The 15,932-nt window shown below is 40.4% G+C and overlaps 2 protein-coding genes across 2 annotated transcripts in view; both read left to right on the top strand.

The window, feature by feature from the left end:
* Positions 1-4,903: 4,903 nt before the first annotated feature.
* serinc2 (serine incorporator 2) lies at positions 4,904-10,235 on the top strand. Its single transcript, XM_010753641.3, has 10 exons — positions 4,904-5,058; positions 6,642-6,803; positions 7,113-7,303; positions 7,453-7,532; positions 8,097-8,234; positions 8,373-8,542; positions 8,818-8,908; positions 9,003-9,165; positions 9,253-9,468; positions 9,546-10,235. Exons 1-10 carry the CDS (start codon positions 5,020-5,022, stop codon positions 9,682-9,684), a joined length of 1,389 nt encoding a protein of 462 aa, XP_010751943.3. The 5' UTR covers positions 4,904-5,019; the 3' UTR covers positions 9,685-10,235.
* A 2,657-nt stretch (positions 10,236-12,892) lies between these two features.
* hivep3a (HIVEP zinc finger 3a) overlaps positions 12,893-15,932 on the top strand; it is a 37,342-nt gene continuing 34,302 nt past the window's right edge. The window contains exons 1-2 of the mRNA XM_019258551.2: positions 12,893-13,007; positions 13,413-13,463. The gene's annotated coding sequence lies outside the window, so the exon portion shown is untranslated. The remainder of the gene's footprint in view (positions 13,008-13,412; positions 13,464-15,932) is intronic.

Raw genomic sequence — 15,932 nt, 5'->3', positions numbered from 1 at the left:
GTCAACACTACACTGTCAAAATAAAACTGTAAATTTATGGAAAATAACTCAAATTTTACACATTTTTTACAGTAATCTTCTATTTAAAAAAAAAGTATACAAACCAACGTAAAATTACGAACATTATTGTTATTATTATTACAGCATTGCTGTAAAAGAGCTATTTGCTCAGTCAAGGTTTCCCTGAATAAAGAACGGAATAAATAAAAAGAAATTTTAAATTTGCTGTCCGATGCAATGCTTCAAGAATACTATTGTGCCTATGATTAAGTCTCATAAATCAAGTAACTCAAAATAGATGATAGATGTATCGTAGTCTTTTGGTACAAGGTACAAGCATTATTGTTATTTTTACATATTATTATTATTATTAGTAGTAGTAGTAGTGTTTTTGTTTTATTTTGAAGTCACAGTAGTACGGCTTCTGGTGTAACTCTCGCCGCTTTCTCTCGCCGCTGCGCCTCAAAGGTTTGTACCATTGTGATTTTACCGAGGGGTGCACCGCATCTACACATTCAAATATTAAGAAATGGAATCGCCCTTTCACCTGTTATATGATTGGATCCGATCACTGATCTATTTATGCTCGGTCCTGAGGTACATGAATCATTTCTTTTTGCTTCCTTATCTCATTCCTAATACAAACACAATGAAACTGTGACACATGTATTGTAGATACTACCACCTTAAAATAGAAACAGTGGTCATGTAATGGCAAAATCAGCTGTGATTTCACCTAAGGCTGTCAACAGGCTTTTTTATTACAGCCTCAATATTTAGTTTTGTGGGAAGCAGAGGTGCTAAAAACAGGCATAATAAACCCATCAGACTTTCTCCATTTTTTTAAATTAGGATTTATGTGTTGTGCACATGTATTTGTAGTAGAGGTTTGACTGTTTTCTTTATTTATTATCAGTAATATGTCTATAATACTATAACAAACTTCTATCACACATACAAATGACCAAAGACATAACGGCACATGACCAGTATAAAGAATGGACATGAGCCGTTTTGATTTGGCAGTCCTGCCTTTTTTGCCTCCCGGCTAATCCAAAAAACAGCAGAGATGTGGATCGTTAGAGGACCTGAGGCTGGTCAAATGACACCTGAATCCTCAAACAAACCACCTGTAACCACCTATCTGTCAATCAAAGTGGACACACTGTTAATTCAGAGTCAGTACAGTTGTCATGAACGGGGAAAGTAGCTATAGAGACTAAAACTATTTTTTGTACCAGGCTGTAAACATGTTTATTTCTGTTGTGAAGTTGGACATTTTAACATGGGGGCTTATGGAAACTGACTCGTTCTGTAGCCAGCCTCAAGAGGACGTTTGAGGAACTGCAGTTGTTGGCACTTATGCATTGGCTTCACTTGACAGCTAAGGAGGCTTGGGCCAGACAGACCCAGAGAGTTCAACTCAGCCAGCTACAGCTGGAGAACATAAGGTAACTGCAATTACTGTTATGCACAGTGACATATATAGGCCAACAGGATGTGTAATTTGGTTATAGATCTAAGTAATAGTAACTAGAGCTAGAGATACGAATGGGTACATCGCAGATTAAATGAGCTTCAGTAGATCAGTAGTTTTTTAATGCATTAGTTCAGTGTTCCTGTCTGTGGCTGCTTTGATATACAGTGGTCCATTCTAATAGCACTACAGTGTACCATTAAACCACTGATAAACCTGTCAAATACATCAATATTAACTCAGAACCATGGAGAAAATGAGAGAGTGCATGTTGTACTGATAATACTATTGACTACCCATAAGCAGCCACATGAAGTCCTGGGATTATAATGAAAAAAACATCACTTGAATCAACATCAGTCCCTCTAGGAATGTTGGCATAACATTATAATGAAGCTGTTACCTGCTTAACATCAAATTAATTTAAGCGCTCATTAACGCATGCAGTGATTTGAACCGTGCTTTTTTCTTTTTTTCTTTTTTTTGAGGACGTGGTGAGCCTGCTGCTCTGTAGACTGGAGGAAGATGAAGGTGTGAAGAAGAAGTTTTATTCACAGGCGAGCGCCTTCGATGTGTTTATGAAGGTCAGACACAAACAGATGGAGCCCTCCCTCCCTACCAAATGCTTTGAACTCGCTGTCTGACTTTTCTTGTCACACCTGACTATGTGCTGCGTCTGGTGATATTAAATCAGCATTACTCTTATTTGCTCTTATATGGGTATATGATTGGGATATAAAGTGACTTTGCACTGGTCATACCGTAGGTTAATAGTGCTTTTCCCCCTAAAATTCCCATTTAGTAAGAAAAGTATAAATGTGTTGTATTGCATCTGAAAATAAACCTTTCACCAATGTCAATGTAATGGCATATTACATCAACTTACAGGCCAAACAGATTACAGAGTAAAAGTTTTCTGGGTCACTGAAGAGAACAGGATTCAGCAGAGGGCAATCAGATCAAGCGACCAAGCTTAAAAGAGGTATAAGCCACTGACAGTATAAAGAATGGACGGCGTATCCGTGATGTCACCCACAGGTTTCTGGAGAGCCAGTTTGAAGCTCAGAATCTAAAACAGGCCATGCTGTTAATTATGCATAATTTCAACCTTAACATAATTTGAACAGTTAGTTATATAGAAATTCAGCATTAGTACAGTTGGCATGAAAGAGGAAATAAGCTGCAGAGACCAAAACTGTTTTTTTTTTTGTACCAGACTGTAAACATGTTTATTTCTGCTGTGAAGTTGGGCATTTTAATATGGGGGCTTATGGAGATTGTCTTGTTCTGTAGCCAGCTTCAAGTGGACGTTTGAGGAACTGCACTTGCCTCATTGGCTTCACTTGACAGCCACGGAGGTTGCCACTTGTTATAAGCAGGAAAAGGTCAAGGATAAAAAGGATAAAGGGCTGGTAAGTATTCTGACTGAATACAGGTGTGCAAGTGAGTGATGACAAATGATGGAAGAACAGTGAGGACTACTACTAGGACAGGTACTGAAATGATTGGAGAGCTTAAATAAGTAGTACTCCTGTAAACGCACTTTAATGTGTCAAGTCGATGGACATTTCCTTTAATGGCTGACAGCAAAATATGCAAAAAAGTTCTGTCACCGCAACCGTCTAACCACACTGAACAGATTCAGGTTTAGTTTAAATTTGAAAAGAAGGTAAAGAAATGTGTTTGTGGAGTAGTCTTGTTTTTTCAGGTACATGCTGCTCCTTTAGCATTCTGTAGTCTTCCTCTTGCCTGTGTTTTTCCATACATATCCACAGTATCTACAGATCATGTCCTCCATTAGAGGGCAAGCAGTATGTGTGAATCACTGGCTATGAAATAATATAAATATTTATTTATGATACCACTGAAAACAACATTTCTTTTCCAGGCACAGAAGCCAGAATAGTGCACAAGTCTCATCGGCGCAGCAAAGTTAATATAGCTTATGAAGTTTCAATATGAAAAGTTTCAATTTATGAAGAAGAACAATAACAACATATCTCCAGAGGAGGGTGAAGGATGTAACACGCTGGCTTATTTGCAGACTTTAATACCAACCAGTTTGTGTTTCTTAGATTAGATTAGTATAATATGGGATGGTGGAAGAGGCACAACTCAACAAAGATTACAAAGCCACAATAATCATAGTTTTAATTACACATTGTAAGACCTTAAAAGGAATATTGCAGTGTTAACAGTGAAAATAAAAAGGAAGCTTCTGGAGCTAAAGAGGCTGCTGCGAATACCACAATATAATTAAATTCAGTTTTATTTATATAAAGCCAAATCATGACACCACATGACACTTTCCATACAGAGCAGATCTAGGCCATACTCTTTATAATATTATCTACTAATGTACAAATGATAGTTGTACATACACGCATGTTTTGTGTCAAAACTTTTCCAGAACTTTCAAACACTTGCCACACACTGTCCCCTATGAACCTCAATGACACAGCTATTATTAACACAGCAGTGGGAACAATATTATATCCGTAACATGAACCAAGCATCAGGTACACTCAAAATTTCCCCGGGAATTTTCCTAATATAGTTGCTTTTACTTCCTTTATGTCACATAATAGTAGTAACTGTCCAACTTTGTTTCAGTCACTTGGTAGGTGAGAGGCGGATTCCTGACCGTTTCCATCAGGTTTCTTTGTTGTTGTTGTTTATTGAAAGGTTGCACATGAATCCTGGTACTTACACTTGAGGACTTTGTGGTATATGGTTGTATTTCTTGTCTTGTGGCTAAACGGCTTCATCTACTACCCAAAACTAACCTAAAATGATCTATTTATACACCTGGTGCCCATCTGCAATTAGTGACACAAACAAAAACTCTAATTAAAATAGACACACTGATGGCTCCTACACATAGTTTAGTGAAAGATGTGCTTTTAACATGAAATATATCAAACGTCCCTTTGAAACTACCTGAATCACACAGAATATATTTGACATGAAGCACATTTTTAAGTGTTATGGTAGTAAATAATAGGACTGTTGTCAAGAAATGCTTTTGCTTTTGCGCATTGACATACAATTGGTCAAACGTTTGGCGTGACACCTCAGTAAGCCAATCACAGCGTGGATGTTACGTGGGTGTTGTTCGTATAACGCCCTAACATAAAGTCAACATGCAGGATGTAATTTACCCAAATTTACCCGAGCAAAGCCGGAGGTAGGGCGGATTTGACGTTAAAATAAAACAAGCATAGTCAACAGTGTCTAAAACAAACATCATAACACTGTTGAATTGATGAATTATTGCTGTATTCCATATTATCCTGTAATAATAAGTGCCCCATAATGAATAAACAAACTGAAACAGCGTGTCTCTGCTGTGCTGTGTAACCATTAATGGCTTCAAATCTTTTATTTTGAAGGAGCGGCACCGATTTCCGTCCGTTACTTGTGAGTGACTTGACATCGCCATTTTGGCTCAGTTTCTTCCTGAAGTTTTTTTTTGTGTGTGGAAGATTTCACGACTTTTCATCGGAGTTTCGCTTTAAAACAACAACAAGAAAAACCCCGACATGGGAGCTTGTTTAGCAATTAGTTCCCTGGCCAGCTGTGTGAGTATAACTTTAACCAACTGTGGAGTTTCTAGATGATATACGTAGATTTTTTTTGTATTTCTCACACTTCCTTCACCGAGACACAGTTACAACGTCGTCGTCGTCATGTGAACGTAGCCGTTAAAATCAGTTATGTTACGTTAACGTACGTGTCTGAACACATTTTATTTATTTACAAGCTTAAATTTTAACAATTTTAACTAGGTAACGTTACATCTTTTGTTAAGTTTAAGCATTATACCCGAGTTAAACACACTTTTAAGACCGACTGCGTGTTGTTTACGACGTGCAAGGTGGTATTAAATTTCCTGATTCCGGCGTCTTTACGTTGTCTTTTGGCTTTATTTAAAGTTTTAAAATAGGTGCTATTAATGTTATAACGTGTATAAAATGTCATATTTTCTTTTGGACCTGTCATAACTGAAAGGTGTTTTTTTGTTTTTTTTACGAAGGCGATATTTCCGGGATATTAAGTCATCCCCTTTGCAGTGGGGCGTCACCTTTTTACTATAACACTGATTTATATTCAGTCTTATTGTCACTGGACTTTACTTTACAACACAGACTCATGTAAACATATATTATATGCTTTCATGAAGCCTTATAATCACCAAGACTTATTGCTTGTGTGTGAAAACCTACTTGCTACTGTTATAAATGACAACAGGGTGATTTATTTATTATCATTTGTTGCTTTATTTTGAGAAATATAATTGTTTTTTTTCTCTAAATTAAAAAAAAAATCAAAATAAGACATCCTTTTTTAAATGTTCAGTCATCATGTCGTACCAGAAAAGTATTGACGTTTGATATCCAGTCCTTTTTTTTTTTACAATTTTAATACAATAAAAACACGTAAATGTCACTTTATATGTCATGTGAAATATCTCATAGGAGTTTTTGTAATATTCTTAAAGGACCGGTGTGTAGGATTTGGGGGTATCTAGTTGTATAGTAGCTGATTGCAACCCTCAAACTATAGTGGGCACAAAATGTGTGAACACCCAATCTAGTTAAGTTTAGTTTGTCTGTAGAAACACGGTGGAAGATGTGAAAGGCTCATTGTAAGGTAACAAAAACATAATGATTCTCATTTTCAGGTGATTATAAACTAATGAAAACATAGTTATGCATATTATAAATCCAGATCTGACCTAAATCTGACGCACTGGACCTTTTTAAAGTAAACTGTGTTTGAGTTATTAGTAAGGTCTCCTCGTCAGAGCAGCACTGTTTACACCCAAGGCTTGTGTACTTTTGTAGTGAAGGATGGCTGATCTCAGCTACAGTCTCTGTCTCAGACCAGCAGTCTTACAGGGATCCTCTGTGATCCTGAATAACAACACGCCCAGCTCTAATCGCAGACCTGATTCTGACCGCTGTAAAATCATTTGTCTCTGCTTCAGAAGAAGGAGAAAGATGGTTGCCCCGACAGCAGACGCACTGTTATTTGTTTTGTTTTCGTCGTTTTAAGCCATGCATGCATTACCCTGATTATCCCACACCCCAGAGTCCTGTCCCTCATCAAATATGAACGCGTACAAAGGCCCCGCTAATTCTCTCCCCTGTCTCTTCTGCAGGCGTCCTGTTTGTGCGGCTCAGCCCCCTGCCTCCTGTCAGCATGCTGCCCGTCAACGTACAACTCCACCATGAGTCGGCTGGCCTTCTCCTTCCTGATGCTGCTGGGGACTCTGGTGTCTGTCATTATGATTCTCCCGGGCATGGAGCAACATCTGAAAAATGTACATTTTCATAAGGCTGGTTGTGATGGTCCACACGGGGTTGTTTCATCAGGCTCTTTAATCATTTCATAAGGCAAACTGAGTATTAATACATTTTTTGCAGCCATGTGTGATTTCCATTTCCACACCAAATAGGAAAATAATTCAGACGGGTTTCATAATGCTGTAACCCAGCAACAGTGATCCTGTGGACAGGATGTTTTTTTATGATGTATTTTTTTAACCAGTAGTCTCAGAAGAAGTGATCTTTAAAAAACACTCTACAGTTGACCTAATTAATCCACGCCTGTCCTCCACCCATTGTTTCAGATTCCGGGTTTCTGTGTTGGTGGCTCAGGCATACCTGGCATAACCCATAACTTGGTGAACTGTGACGTCATTGTCGGCTACAAGTCGGTGTACCGAATGTGCTTCGCCATGGCCTGCTTCTTCTTCTTCTTCTCCGTCATCATGATCCGAGTGCGCAGCAGCAAGGACCCGCGAGCCTACCTCCAAAATGGGTTGGTACCGTGCCGTACCAGTACCACAGTACCCCGCATGATTAAGACACGCTGCACTCTGGTGGCCAAACATGGGGACTGCACATCTAACACTGTATTCATACTGAGATAAAAACATACTCTCATTAACTTTACTTCATTCTTCCCAGTTTCTGGTTCTTCAAGTTCCTGATGCTGGTCGGAATTACCGTGGGAGCTTTCTTCATTCCTGATGGCACCTTTAACACAGGTATGACACCCAGTCCAGCAGGTCACACAGCTTCACATAAGTTTAAACTTCCTCTTTGATCAGAAAGTCTGTGTTTTTTATTTTGTAAACTCGCTTTTTTAAATTAGATTTCCAGTTTCAGAGCTGGTCTGTATTTCTAGAGAAGCTATGCTCGAATTTTTAATTTAAAAAAGACAGATTGTTAGTTTGTGTTCAGGGTAAATAACCACTGCGTTAAGTTTCAGTTTTATTGGTTGGACAGTGGACATTTATATACATTTATGTATGTAGGTTAACACAGGGACAGCAGTACAATAAATGTGTCTGATGTGAAAAGCACTAGTCATATAACAATAAATAAGATTTTAAAAAAAAGAAAAGAATATAAAAATCTAATTAAAAATGCAATAAGATCAAATGTGACACTATAAATATATTTTCATTTCTGATGCTTATTGTTCATAAATAAGCTAAACATCAATTTCTATAACAAGAACTACTGTTCTTTAAATATATACCTCTGTCATAGCACCACCTAATAACCCTCTAACCTAAAGTCCCGGATCGTCCTCTCTCTGCTCTCAGTGTGGTATTACTTTGGCGTGGTGGGCTCCTTCATCTTCATCATCATCCAGCTCATCCTGCTCGTGGACTTCGCCCATTCCTGGAACCAGTCCTGGCTGGTGAGGGCAGAGGAAGGAAACACCAAGTGCTGGTTTGCAGGTATAAGAGCCACACAGAGAATCCATTTATCGCAGCAAACCTTTCAACTCAAGTCTAAAATTGAAGGATTTCCCAAAGGCCTTTTTGAAGGGCGATAGTTCTATTATGTCTACTACATTTTGATCGTCTTCCTCGCAGCTCTGCTGTCCATCACCATCCTCAACTTCGCCTTGGCTTTCACCGCCATCGTGCTCTTCTACGTGTTTTACACCAAACCCGACGACTGCACGGAGCACAAGGTCTTCATCAGCCTCAACTTCATTTTCTGCATCATCGTGTCCATCGTGGCCATTCTGCCCAAAGTTCAGGTAACAAAGAGACTTTAAAGACAGACGTGTTCTAATCCCTAATGAATAATACTCTACACTACCAGTGATGTCCGTATGTTCATAGGGGATAAGGATATCTGCTATTTTAAGCTCAACCTAGAAGACGAGCTAACAGTAAATTAGCATTTCGTCCTAGCTGTGACCTCCTGTTGTCTCCGTGCGTGAGGACAAAACGACCTGAGTGATGAATAGAGTTTTGTTTTACCGGCTCAAGGATTTATTCTCTGACTCATCCTCGTGCTGTATCTCCACAGGAGGCTCAGCCAAGCTCAGGCCTGCTCCAGGCCTCCCTCATCTCCCTCTACACCATGTACGTCACCTGGTCAGCGATGTCCAACAACCCCAGTAAGTCCAAAGAGTCACTACACGGCCGCAGCCCTGGTAAATGTATTCAGTCCTAGTTGCCATGCTGTTTACACTCTTTGTTTCTGACCTCCAGACCGGCAGTGTAACCCCAGTCTGTTGAGTCTGGTCCAGCCTCCCGATGCAACTCCAGCACCAGGACCTGTTGGTCCTACCGCAGCCCCTACACACACCCAGTGGTGGGACGCACAGGGCGTTGTGGGATTGCTCATCTTCTTGTTTTGCACTCTTTACGCCAGGTATTCTACATCATCACGTCATCGCTATCATCACTATCATTGTGATTTGCCTTCACTCGGCACCTCAACTTTTTGTCTCTCTCGCAGTATCCGCTCCTCCAACAACTCCCAGGTGAACAAGCTGATGCAGACAGAGGAAGGTCAGGGTCTTACCCCCATCGAAGAGGCCCCTGTAGGTGAGGACGGAGTCCGACGGGCCGTGGACAACGAAGGGGATGGAGTCACCTACAGCTACTCCTTCTTCCACTTCAGCCTCTTCCTGGCCTCTCTTTACATCATGATGACTCTCACCAACTGGTACAAGTAAGTATCTGTTATTTGTCTCTCAGCTTGCTCCATCACACTCGACCCCTCTCTGACTTTGTTCTCGGCCCGATCAGGCCCGATGTCGACTACCACACCATGCAGAGCTCCATGCCGGCCGTGTGGGTGAAGATCAGCTCCAGCTGGCTCGGCTTGGCCCTGTATCTCTGGACCCTGGTGGCTCCGCTGGTGCTCCCCGACAGAGACTTCAGCTAAACACGTGGCTGTTCTCGCCTCTTTGCTATTTGCACCAAGATAGCTTTAGCTTCGCTTTACAGCTCCACATTTAAAGAATCAGAGAAGGAATTTTTCACCTGAAGCCACCGCGTGCGTTACTGAAACGTTGCCTTTTGTGGCTCGAGTTGAAATAGTTTGAGTTGAGCTTTAATCACACATTCCAGTTTGTTTTCCACCTCAGGTTGTTTTCTTCCTTCACTGTTACAATGATTTGAATTGAGAGCACTACATGCCTTTTTTTTTAATAGGATGAGACCAAATGAAACTTAAATCATCCCTGAGGACGTTGTTTCTCTACACTTATGTATGTCTCTTGTTGTTTTTTATCAGTTTCTTTAAAACAGTTAGATCCCATGGATGTTTGAGATTTTCTAGTTATTCATTATTGTACAGCTTTGTTCTCGAGCCCAGAGTGCCTTATTATATATTGCACACAGTTATCCAAAGGGACCATTTTTAATATCTTTAATTGTAAAGTTGCTCACACAATCTTCTGTATGTCCACTTTTCATTAAAACAGAAGCGCTGAATCTGTTTTGTAGTCTTTAATCAGAGTGTAGGTAACGTTTCTGTCCTGTAGGTGGGGCTGTTGGCCATCAAATTAGACCTTTCCTTTGTAGGAGACACACCAAATTTCATCATGTGGAATAGATTTGGATATATGTGCACAATTTCTAAATGTGTATGATAAGCTGTTCTTTTTTTACACACTACTTTGGGAATCGTCCCGTGTTTTCTCCAGAAGCTGCAAACACAATGTCATCAAGTGCGGTCAGCAGGGATTTCCAAATGCTTCACTGCCCTCCCTCCATTAATCACATGATCCTGCTAAAATGTGATTTATTGTGTTCCTTCGATGCAGGATTCCCTAGTGAACACACACACACAGACACACACACACACACAAAAGCACGAGAGCACACACATTTGGCAAGTAGAGGGAATGTGTTTTTCCCCTATCACAAGATCAGCATGAGCAAAGTGTGTGTGTGGAGGGGGGGCTGAACACAACACTTCATTATACTTCACAATATTCATTCAAGGCTTGTGTTGGGGAAGAACGAGAAATGGACGACCTCTGAAGTCGTGCTTGAACATCTGGTGGCAAATCTCAGAGAACCGAAACGTTACTGTGCCGATTTATCCTGCACAGTCATGATATAATATCTTCTAAACACCTCTACGACTTCCTCATTTGTGCCTTTACGGATCACAAATCATAAAACAGTTTACATGCTTAACCCATTGATAAAAGTTTGCACAAAAAAATACAACGGAAATGATCCAAATTAAAGCGGCAGGTGCTGAAATATCAAGACTTGTAGTGCTTAAAATATGTCATGCTACAGAACTGGAAACTACATTTCCCACAATGCAACCATCAATAGTATATTTTCATTAGATCCTCACTCTGTCCCAGTTCTTAAGAGCGCTTAACCAACTTGAAATTCGGGGTTGTTAGGCTACAAGTTTCTAGTTTAGACTTAAGACCCAGGTGACATTATTTGAGGACATTTCTCATCACATATTTGTTAGATTTGTTCCTGTTGGAACTACAAAAGGCGTTTTACAGTGTTTTTTTCACATACGTATTAGGACCATAGACTGTACAGAAGATGGACGTAGTGTCTGTGATGTCACACACAGGTTTCTGAAGAGCCGTTGTGAAGCTCAGAGTGTGGTATCTCTAAAACAGATACAGGTTTATGTAAAGTTGAAGCTTACAGAGAACTCTTGATGTAAGGTGTATGTACATGAAGTAAAGCTGTCCGAAACAAAGCACATCAGGGTTCAGTTTAGTTTGAAACAATGACGTGTGACAAAGGCACATCAGTGTTTCCATCCATCCAGTTTTCCACAACCGCTTTTCCTGATCGAGGTCACGGGGGGCTGGAGACGAACTCTAGCTGACGTTGGCCGGTGTGGGTGTGATCGCAATGCTGACACATGAAGACAACCATTCCACACTCTTCACACACCTACACCAATTAACCTTCCCACAGGAGGACTATGGGAGGAAGCCCGGACATGAAGGCGCCCCCAGTTGACCAGGGGTCTTCGAACCAGGAACCTTCTCGCCATGAGGCGACAGTGCTTACAGTGTTTCCTCTACAAAATCAAGCAGGAATTCACATATGTTACACGCTGATGTTGTGCGAAGCATCATCTTATTGGCCGTCAGACCATGTACAAACAGTAGCCGTGTGCCTAAAGTTGGGATTTGACCCACATTGTTAATGTGTGACAGTGGTAGTCCCCGGCCCCATCTGTGAGCAGCAAGCTGACCTAATGCAGTTATATAATGCTCTGAACGAGGCTCCGATCAGTTGCATAAGCCAGTTATAGGATGATGCTGTGCTTTCTGTGTCCCGTTGTGGTTCGGTATTCTGGTACACCCTTGCTCTGGGGGGGGGGGGGGTGTACATCATCATTACCATCATCAACAGCAATCGCTCCCTTCGTCCTCCGGGGAAGGGAGGTGGGGGCTCGAAAGCACCTGGCAACCAGGTAGAAAAACAAGCTAAACGGAGCCCCAGTAGTCTTCATTAGACCGATCACGCTTGTTATCACGGGTTTGAAAGTGTGAGGACAAAAATGATGTCAGGATACACATGGAACATTCCTGCAATTAAAAAAAAAAAAAGAATTATAGATAGATCATTAATGATACTTAATGAAACCACATTAGGAATGAGATCATGTTTAAGCCGGTGATGATTGTGCTCATATTTCACATATTTGTTATGTTTCTTTAGTCATTCCAGTTTGTGTGTGAATAACATCAAAGAACCTAACACTCATAATAAAGGCGGGTGACTAAATCAAATATACCCATTAGAGAGTGGTAAATTAATTTAAAGAAATTTCCCTTTTTATGTCTATTTATACTGCTACTGTAAGGGGGGCGTGGTCTCGCGGTAGTGCGCGTGGGTTTCTTTGAGTCTTGCGCCTTCAGTGTAAAGCTACTCTAAAACCGGAAGATGGGGCGATTGTACCTTCAGAATAATAGCACAGAAACATGCCAATGGACAGTCTGATCACTTTTTTTAATTTATTTTTTATTAACGCACCTGCTTTACTCATTCCCCTCATTATTTCTGACATACAACACATTGTGCATGATGTTATTAATTATTTAAAAAAATAAATACAGTTGTATGCCGGAAATGCTTTGTTTTGTGTTTACCATGCATTGACAGCGATGATATTAGCGCGGTGGCAAATTGCAGCATCAACTTTCAGGAGGATTCATTCCGTCCCGGGAGCATCTGAGACCGGACCAACTCCACGGTTATGAGCCGGTAACAACAACTAAACTAGTGTGATATGAAGCAAGAAAACACACAACGATACACTTGTGTTGACTGATTTTTTAAAAGAAGGTTGTTTTGATAAATTAGTATAAATATCAAGAGGTGTTGCTGCCGTTATCAAACTAACTGACATGAAACGGGGCGTTTCCGGTCATCCGTTAGCTATTAAAACACGAACGTTACAGCACATATTGACGTTTTTTCTAGCTGAATGAGACACGATATGTATGTCAAAGACAAGACATTGTGATTACTGTTACGTTTGGCGTTACATCTTTATGTCAACGCCCCTCAAGCCCGTGTGCTTTTATTTTTTTCCCTTCTTTCTGCTTTTATTTTGAACGCCATGTCTGTGCACTTCCTGTTTGGTCCGGCTAACTTGACGGAGCGAAGCTCGCCGTGGCCGCGCCGCAGAGAGAGAAGTGAAGTTGGAGCATCCTGCAGGTAACGTAAGCTCATACACGCTTGTCAGTGACGCTTTGTTGGAGATACTACAACCTATTTTGTAGCTTTATTTTTTATTTTTTCACTGTAATATATCACATGGTGTGACAGGACCCGGTGTTATTAATCAGCATGTTTTGTTCTTGTCGATTAGACAGCTAACGTTAAGGTGGGACAGCGGTGAGCCGGTTTCTGTGATGGTTTTTTGGGGCGGGCTAACATGTTAAGAAGGGTGTCATTAAGATACCTGAACCGGTCCTGGGCTAGTCCATTCCCCTAAAAACCCCTTCATTCATTGTCTGTGAGAGGGGAGGAGGTGGAGGAGGAGGAGGTGGTGGTGGTGGTGGAGGAGGAGGAGGCGGCGGTGAGGAGCTGCGGCAAGTCAGCCAGAATCGGACGTTAGGAGACGGGAAGTGTGGCGGTGTCGCTTTCAAAATAAAAGCACCGCACTCGTCTCATTCGCTGAATCTGTGCAAGTACACTGTTTTTGGTAGTGGTTGGACAGCTGAGACGGTGTTTAAAATAAAATAGTGTTAAAACAAGAAATATGTCGTAGAGCTGCTTACAATTGCACGAGTAAGACTTGCTTGGCTTTCCTGTGATGCGGTTTTATTTTGAAAATACTCAACTCAGAGGCGTTGTTATTGCTGTGGACTTGACGCTGGTTGTAGTAGCAGATCGGGTCTGTGGCACTTCGTAGGAAAACTGGAGTAGTCTGCATCTGTTAAGTGTTTTTGTCAATCGATATTGATTGATATTGCTCTATAGGTGCAAATATGTTGTTTTTAAATAATTGCACCTACCCCCTTTGTTTTTTTTTTTTACCCAGTTAGACCTTTTTAAACCTCCATCAAATATAAGTGTTGAACACAGGTGTGTATCTGTATTTAATTTTTTTGTGCGTGTGTCATGGCTTTTCTCGTTATGTGATGTTGAACCGGACTGAACATCATCGCTATGCTATTCTCCCCCCCACGGTTTGTAGCGAACCAAGCCTCCATTCAAAAAATCTAAAATATATTTTATTAATTCGTCTGCAAGCGCGCATGCGCATTTGCAAATATATCACCCACCAACCTGCACTTTTTTGTTTTTTTTCTTCTCCCAATTTTTTTTTCCCATTTTCATTCACTGCCCACTTGATACTGGTGGACTAAAGGTGCAACATTCACTGCTTTTTATGTCCAAATACATCGAGACATATTGTTTTTATTAGCGCTGTTTTAATGCATGCATTTTTATTTTAGGGTGCACCTTTTATACTATTAAAAAAAATGTGATTTATTTAGCGGAATTTTGGCGTTGCCCCCCTTTTCCTTTCCTCACATGCAACAGAAAACGAAACCCATCGGCTCCCTGCGTAAATGCCTTCCTCATGCTGCTCGGACATTTCTGCATAACCTGCTTGCGAGGAGTCCAACATGACATCATGCGAAACACTATCGTTCAGGGCGTATGTATGTATGTATGTGTGTGTGTGTGTGTGTGTGTGTGTGTGTGTGTGTGTGTGTGTGTGTGGATCAAATCACCGATAATATTACATAATCGCAGCTGAGCTTAAATTTGTGGGTTGATTTGGATGTCAGTGTGTAGTAGCCGAGTGGATATATATATATATATATACACACCAGGATGTGTGTACAAAGAGTAAGACCCAGTGTTCAGATCAACTCTGCAGCCCTGAAACACTCCTCATTGCAAATGATGCCCGCTGGATTAGAGGGCATCTGAGGACAGCTGTGGCTTGCAACATTGCTCTGCTGCAAACAAAAAAAAAACTACTTGATACAACAGAGCCCCCTTTTTTTTGTCATTTCCTCCATGTGAATGAGATTGGTTTATCATGAGATTTAGAGGGAGCTAATTCTACAAAGGCTTGCAAAAGGGAAAGGAAGCGAGCGTTTGGTCCTGAAACAGAGCTGCGAATGATCATTGTTTTCTATTATTGATTTTTATTAAGGCTATAAAACGTTGTGATGTCTTCAGGATGGATGGACAGTCTTGAAACCCAAATGTTTTCAGTTTGCAGTGACATGAAGCAGAAAAAGGCTGCAAATCCTGACATCAAAGAAGCAGAAACCAGCCAGTATTCCACACATTTCCTTTGATCAATGATTGTAATTATGAATCCATTAACGAAATATTGTTGATTAATGATTCTGTCGATTGACCAAAGGACTTACTGACTTGATATGAGGTTTGATTGATCGTTTTAGGCTTGTTTAGTGGAACATATTTCACACACATCCACTGCAAGGTATTTTCCATAAAGTCTAACATGTTGAAACTATAGTCCATCTATATGACGAGTACTGAATATTACAAGATTATAAGATATTATAAGATATATTGTTTTAATGAGAGTATAAAGTTACTTTATATTCATTTATCTGGTGCTTTTATCCAAAGCAGCTTACAATTAATTATTTATTGGTATGCTTCTTGTAAAAATATAGCAATTCATTTAAG

This window comes from Larimichthys crocea, chromosome XIII (genome assembly GCF_000972845.2).
Source record: "Larimichthys crocea isolate SSNF chromosome XIII, L_crocea_2.0, whole genome shotgun sequence".
NCBI classification, from domain to species: Eukaryota; Metazoa; Chordata; class Actinopteri; family Sciaenidae; genus Larimichthys; species Larimichthys crocea.
This window is presented reverse-complemented; position numbering and strand designations above follow the sequence as displayed.

Coding starts and splice junctions, on each gene's coding strand:
- serinc2 (XM_010753641.3), top strand. CDS start 5,020: ATGGGAGCTTGTTTAGCAATTAGTTCCCTGGCCAGCTGT. Junction 7,304..7,452: donor CGAGCCTACCTCCAAAATGG/GTTGGTACCGTG, acceptor CATTCTTCCCAG/TTTCTGGTTCTTCAAGTTCC. Junction 9,166..9,252: donor TTTTGCACTCTTTACGCCAG/GTATTCTACATC, acceptor TCTCTCTCGCAG/TATCCGCTCCTCCAACAACT.